Source organism: Gymnoscopelus microlampas (assembly GCF_963454915.1).
Source record: "Gymnoscopelus microlampas genome assembly, chromosome: 18".
In the NCBI taxonomy this organism is placed as follows: Eukaryota; Metazoa; Chordata; class Actinopteri; order Myctophiformes; family Myctophidae; genus Gymnoscopelus; species Gymnoscopelus microlampas.
The window spans coordinates 32,300,029-32,307,538 of record NC_139955.1 but is presented as its reverse complement, the minus strand read 5'-3'; the positions used below and the strand labels follow the sequence as shown (position 1 = coordinate 32,307,538).

At 43.2% G+C, this 7,510-nt stretch overlaps 1 protein-coding gene across 1 annotated transcript; it reads left to right on the top strand.

Annotated features, from left to right (window-relative positions):
- Positions 1-1,094: 1,094 nt before the first annotated feature.
- Positions 1,095-4,792, top strand: LOC311034024 (snRNA-activating protein complex subunit 1-like; the record flags this gene model as incomplete). Its single annotated transcript, XM_084041763.1, has 5 exons — positions 1,095-1,312; positions 2,852-2,953; positions 3,354-3,597; positions 3,828-3,990; positions 4,398-4,792. 5 exons carry the CDS (start codon positions 1,095-1,097, stop codon positions 4,790-4,792), a joined length of 1,122 nt encoding a protein of 373 aa, XP_083897889.1.
- Between the last annotated feature and the right edge of the window lie 2,718 nt (positions 4,793-7,510).

Here is a 7,510-nt window from a genome sequence, read left to right as displayed (position 1 = left end):
TCCAATCTTCTGTCTTGAAAAGATTAAAATATATATTTTCTTTAGACCACTGGCAGTAATTAAACTGTCTCCATCAGAATTTGATCTTAGACTTTGACAAGTTCATACAAACAATATTAATTTAATAGGCAGTCTGGACCAGCGCCAAGAGGAGTCATGCAAAATAAGATTGCCACACACACACACACACACACACACACACACACACACACACACACACACACACACACATATATATATATATGGCTTATGGCGTAAGTTTCTTTTTAAGTTGCTTTAAAATATAGCCTACTGTTTGGTTTCAAATAGCCTACAATAAAAAATATATAATGGCTTTTCGTTATGATAATAGGCTCTATCATAACTATAATAGACCAATTATTTGTTTACCAACATTGAGACTGGACGCACAGGTGATTGTTTCATGCAATCAATTCCCAACATATTGTTTCGGGTGCGCTGGTTTCAGTTCATTCAACCTCCTCTTGTGTGTTGGCTAGTGAGGCGCGTTCTAGCGAGACATGACAGAATAGGTTTCATTTGGTCCCGGCCTGCGCGCGCATACTGGTTCTTATCAGTGTGACGTCGTCTATGTTACCAACTATGATCATTGGTTACAAATGATTCTAATGAAGGCTCTGTTCCATTTAGTGTAACACAGTGGACCCCGAAAACTCTGAGTGTAGGCTACAAATCTAACCAAATGGACATGGACTCTTATGGGTCCATTTTGTACACTCAGAGTTACTGACCCGACCGTAACAAGCCATTTGGAACCCCCTCAAGGCCAAGGGTCCTTGGACCCCACTTTGAGACCCACTGGTCTTTCCACTGGGTCTTTCTAGTGAGCCAACATGCTCAATATTAGCGCCCTGACTCTGTTAGACCAGAATGGAACGCAACTTCTTGATTGGCATCATTGGTAACACCTGTAAAGGAAGTCAGGAAGGGAACCGATGTATTTACAATGTGGCTGCTGTGAGCCTATGTTGGCAACGAGGCCCATTGTAGCAATAGGGTCGACAACATAGGCGGGTCACATCATAGAGTTATAATATATCGGGTCAGATGCTCTCAACTTCGGTGAAACCATCATGGTGACTCCACCGGCCATGTACGCGGACTTCTTCTGGCCGACTCTGACGGAGGACGTGGAGATGCTGCTGGGCCGCTTCCAGCACACCGAGTCTCTGCGGTACGAGCTGTTCTCTTCTATCTGGAGGGACATGGGCTTCTCCGGCGTGTTCGTGGGGATTCCGGCCGTCAACGAGCTGAAGAGGTTCTGCCGCGTGGCGCTGGCCACCGCCGTCAAGTAGGTCTACAATGTAGACTACATGGATGAAAGTTCTCAGTCACCACACGACTGATTTCAGTCATTTAGATTCCATAGAACAGTGGTTCTCAAACTTTTTCGCGCCAAGGACCCCCAAATAGACACTTATTAGACAGCGGACCCCCATTTGAAAAGATAAGCCAGGGACCCCCATAAGAGAAGAATTTTACAGCTCTCTAGCAGTGATTTCAACCATTTTAATTTCAAGGACCCCCAGTTTGACATGCATTAGGGCTACGGACCCCCATTTAATGGCATGTACAGTATGTCTCTGGGACCCCAATTTATTCAACTGGTTGTAAAATCAATGTTAATTTAACTGAGAGTGTACAAATGGACCCGTTAGGGTCCATTTGGTTCCATTTGTACACTCTCAGAGTTACAGACCTATAAGGGTCCATTTGGTCCCTGTCCATCATTTAGCTGGGGACCCCCTGGAACTCCCTCAAGTATAGCCTGGGACCAGACGAATCTAGCTACGCCAGGCTACCTCAAGTACCCCTGGGGCCCACTTTGAGAACCAATGCCATAGAAGACATGCTGACTTCTATGGAGCTGTGGTCAGTGGTTCTTAACCTCTTCAGGCCGTGACCCCCCCCCCAGCCACCCAATAATCATATTTGAACCCCCCCCCCCCTCCAAAATGATCACATTTGAACTGGGGACCCCCAAAATGATCATATTTTAACTGGGGACCGCCCCCCCCGACAAGCGCTTGGAATGTAGGAGTTTGCATTTTGTTTGACTCGGTTCCACATATACATAATATTATTATGAAAATAGCAGATCTACAAGCTTGTAGAGCTTGTAGATCGGCTATTTTCAATTTTTTTGCCTTTCTTATATTATTTGACAATTTGGCCAATTTCTTATAGTATAGTTTGATTACTTTTGATACAGCGATGGTATTTTTTTTTTTCTTTTTAGGTATTTAAAAAGTCTTAAGTCCTTCAATTGTCACTTCACTATCATCTGGGGACCCCCTCTCAAATCATGGAGAACCACTGATCTACAGGCTTACAACACTTTGCAGTGCAAGGTGTTGTAGATAGTCTATTTTCGGTTATATGAATCAGAATCAGAATCAGTTTTATTGTCACATCACAGGTTTACAAGGTAAAAAAGTGGGTGAAATTCGTTTTTGTACATCATTCATTTTAAGATGAAAGAGTGTTTGAAGTGGTCAAAGTCAAAGTAGCAATATAATGCATGTTCAATCTTCCAGAAACTCCTAATGATCTCAGATATTTAATAAAAGCGAAGGTGAACCCTCTGGCGTCTGACATTTTGTTTTAAAATACGAAGTCAGTGCTGGTATGGCCGACTTGAGCATCAATCTGAAATGTATTCAACTGGTTGGCTGTTTGGCTACCAAAACACCATCATTCTACATATTGTGCTAATTGTTTATGAAACATAGTGCTAGTGTGTGGTGGGCTCCTTTCACACTGTTTCACAAGTCGCATAGTAGGACTTGGCCTAACATTTTTTTTATTATTTATTCTTTAATCCATGCAGGTACTTCCTCCCTCCGTACAGTTACCACATCCGCGTGGGCGGCCTGTACCTGATGTATGCCTTCTACCACACACAGCTGGCCATCCCGCCCGCGAAGATCAGGTGATCAGCCCCCCCCCCCTCCCCTCTTCACCGCATCACCCCCCCCCCCGTTTTTCCTACTCAGTACATATAGTGTTTTTATATTTGTGATATTGATTTTTGGTGTTATTTTTGAGTGGTGCCAACCACTCCTATATCTGACTTTGTCTGTGTGTCCGGGTGTATGTCCAATAAACAAACATTGATGACAACATAAATACGGGGCTCATCAAAGGCACCACTCTCTTCACACAGGGTGTGATTTTTATGTTATGTTGATGAATTGAATAGGTAGGATCTCAATGGAAACAAGTCCACTAGGACTTTTTTTGTGTAAATCCTCTTAGACCAAGTGTATGACTGTACTCGTGCTGTTTTGCATTTCTGTCTAATAAAATATTCAATCAATGAATCAATCAAGGCTTGCGATGAAAGACTGGGCCGAGGTTCAGAGGTTTCTCCAGGATTCCATCGCCTCCGAACACTACGACGTCGTCTACATACTGCAGAAGCTGCACGCCATCAACGCCATCCACTACACGGCCATGCCGCACTTTCTTAGCTTCCGACGGTTTCTGAGAGAGAAAAAGGAACCGGTGTGCGCAGAGTTCTTGTACAGGACCACCAGGGTCCAGGAGCTCGTCTCCAAGGAGCTGCTCGATGAGGTGTCCCCCCCCCTCCCTTTCTTTCCTACTCTGTACATGTAGTGTTTTATATTTGTGATGATATTGAATTTTGGTGTTATTTTTTGTTATGTTGATGAATTGAATACATAGGACCCCAATGGAAACAAGGCCACAAGGACTTTTTTTGGGGTTATCTTTTTAGACCAAGTGTTTGACTGCACTCGGCCTGTTTTGCATTTATGACTAATAAAATATTCAATCAATCAAAGGTCACCAACATTCAGGGCCTGTATGAGAAGTTGAAGGAAGGCCTGGTGAAGGAGAACCCCCACATCGCCGTGACCCGTCGGGACCTGCCCTCTCGACTCCACGGCTGTGAGGAGGAGTTTACCTCCTGGCAGACGGGGATGTTCGCTAATAAGGAGTCCCGGGGTCAGCATCAGTGTTGCCATGTCTGCTTATTATAAGTGACTTTGGGCTTGTTTTTCTGTAAAGTTGCTTCTAAATACTAGTGATTGTGTTTTTTTTTGGGCTTGTTTCTAAAGTGTGAGTTTCTTATTTGGGGCTTGTTTCCAAATGTCGTTTAAACCAGTGGTTCTCAAACATTTTCATGTCAAGGACCCCCAAATTAATATACATTTGTCCACTGACACCCACTGACACCCCCCAGTGTCAGATTTGCTATGCTGAAAATAGCAAATCTACGTTGTGAGCTGGCAGATCGCTTGTAGATCGGCTATTTTAAAATTGCCAATGTATATGTTTAAAGTGCTCATTTTGCCCATAGTCGCTTCTTTTGGGCTTGTTTTCCTAGACCTGGTTGCTTGTTTCTCTCACAGAATCTGACACTGGTATCAAGACGGAGGCGGACGAGAGCAGTGCGAGGGCCGAGCTTCTGGCCTCCATCAAGAAGAAGAGCTACCACACCTACCAAGACGTGGCTGCCACCATCGGTCGCTGCCACTGGCGACATCGCCAGAAGATAGAGACTGCGGAGGTGGATCGTGATGATGATCATCCAGCGACCGCCACACCCGTGCCGAGGAAGCAGCCGCAGAGGTTGAGGCCCCCTTCACTCCGACAACGAACCTTGGAGAAAATGGGCATGCAAGAGAAGGATGGCGCCCTGTATTATTGGATGCTGAGCACGCCGCAGTTGGCCAAGTCTGAATTAAAGCAGAGCCGCCACTTTCAGAGCGGCCGCCACTTAAGAGATGCTGATGGGGAAGATTGAGAAAAAGAAAATATGACCATTTGTAGAAATCTGTTCTAGTCTGTTTTTGGCCACAAATCTTTTTTGTTAGACCCTATGTCTTAATAGCCAACATAAAGTGTTGTTTCAAACAAGTAGGCCTAATTCGATTGGCCATTTATGTTCCAGCTATGCTGATCATTTGCATTAACTACGTTTAGTTATGCTTTATTCTTTTTTTGTTTTGATGTTTTTGCCAACCCCTGATAGCAAAATGTTCCTCATCACAGAAACACGTAGGGCCTAGGTTACATGTAATTTGTCATATCTTAAAGAGCCATTGAGCTATGATCAGCATGGTCAAGTTGAAGTGACAAGAAATTTGTTACAAATGTGTTAAATTTGTTTTGCTGTTCTTTTGTTTTTCTCTAGATGGGCTAAAATGATTTCACTTGATTGGAACATTGCCAAATTAATTTATTTGCGGATCAGACCTTTTCATTCATATCAAGTGTCCAATTGGCACCTCTAAAATGTACCTCATAATTTATTAAACATGGCATGTATTAAATAATTCTGTCTTGCACGCTTGGTGATGTCAGACCTTAGGTCAGAAATTTTGAAATCCACCTGACCCACATCTCTCACCTTACAAGCCAATCCCCTTTCCATCCATATTTCCCATCCCTGCTTCATTGAACAAAATAAGAAAATTAAATGACAAAAATAGAGGAGAGCAGGATGTCATGGTTTGATAGATGTAATGTGTGCCAACAGTCCAGAAAAGGTCATTTTTCAAATTTGGTTGACCACAGAAAACATGGGCTTCTGTGTCCCAGCATGCATATATATATTTGTGGGCTATCTTGATTGAGCAGAAAATATAATCAGACACCTTTGATGTAGTTAAGGTGGTCCACGAGCTGCCCACAGAACTGAGAGACGAGCCGACTGGACTCACTGCTGCAGCAGATCCTGGCTGAGGTGCCCCTGGAGCACTGTAATGGCGGCCTGGGTCAGTAGGACATCACATGGAGGTGAACGTACCGTATGTTTGCAGATTTTAAGCACCACCACTAGTATGTATCGTGCAGTATCCTGAATGTAAGTCTTTGTACAAAGGTGAGAGGTTCTGGAAGTGTTAACACGGTAGGCCCTCAAAATGATATTTGTGATGATAGTTGACCTCTACATTATTCCTTTAATGATAAGCCAGCTCTATTAGCACTCTATCCTAGTACCTAAGCCAGGATTCTAAGTAGGCATGTCTGCAAGCTGTGTTTATACACAGCATGGATGTGATGATCACAAATGGAACATGTCACAGTTTGTTAACAACAGCAACGACTCCGATCCAACGAAGACCGCTGGAACTTGTAACTTTATTATGACCATAGTTTTTTGTAGTCTTCACTCAATATTGTAAACTTTGGGGCTAAGGACTTAACCTTGTTTTTTTTTGGTGGAGTTCCAAACCGAAGGCCAAAGCTGATAGATTTTGCCTCAAGGCTGTATTGCACCAAGCATTCAGCTCTTTTATTTTAACTGCCTTGTTGTGTTGTCTGTTCCACACCACATTGAGGGAAATCAATACAGTAGTCTCTCGAGATAAATTGGGTTGATTTCCCTCCTTGCTGATTACCATCTAAGTCTGTGTAATTGTCTTTCTAGATTTGTAGCCTGATGATCGCTATGATATGACACAATGAGAAGAAGACTGACCAGGTAAACATCTGTCTACTGATTCTGTTTAAGATTTAGTCAGTTGGAATAACAATGTGATCAATAACATTTCTCCAATTTACCACAAAAAGTGTCCCCGAAAGAATCATGTTGGGGATATTTCAGCAGTTCAACACAAAACAAGATATTGATTTTTAAATTGTTGCAGTGATGTCCACTAGGAAACTACACTTAAACCTGGAGTGGCAGTCTGCCAATCATTACAGATAAGTAGGACCTGGTGCAACACTCAAATGTGAGACTACTAATTCTAGGAAATGGTATAATCATTCAGTCCTCTTATTCCAGTGGTTCCACGGGGTCCCCAGCTAAACATTTGTTTTAGTTAGGAACCAAATGGAGCCTTTAATGTCTGTAACTGAGAGTGTCCAAATGGACCCATTAGGGTGCATTTGTTTCCATTTGTACACTCGGACGTCATTGGGGTCCGTGGCCCTAATGTATATCAAGCTGGGGGTCCTCGAAATAAATTTACAAAAAAAGTTCTCTCCAAACAAACCTCACTTGTTTTTTGTATGCTGTTTATGTTAATTAGCTAGACGTGTTTTGTTTGCTTGTCCACAAATGCCAAGTATGTCATTTATTTAGATAGTATGCTATTTAGACAGATGGCAGGTTTGATGTGTACCTGCTATCCTAATTAATTTGTAGCAGGGGTGGATCTACGGATGGGCAAGGTCCTCCCAGATTTACAGCTTGCCCCATCTCACAAGTTAAATGAAAACTTTCGCTGAGATTCCACCGGGTGCGTTAGCGCTGCGCTCTGCACCCGACTGCAGCCACTTGACAATGCTTGTGATTCCATCAGACGCGTTTCAGACATGACCCAGAAGTGCCGAGCACACATGCCTCACTGCTTTGCTAACAATACGTGCCTGAGAGCTGCAAGAATTAACAGGCATTGGCCAGGGTAATTATTGGGTACCAGTAGGCGATGATGAGATTATTAGAGCATAAGACCCCACCAGTATTAATACACAATGCCATCTCTTTGCCTCTCTGCACAGATGATGCGAT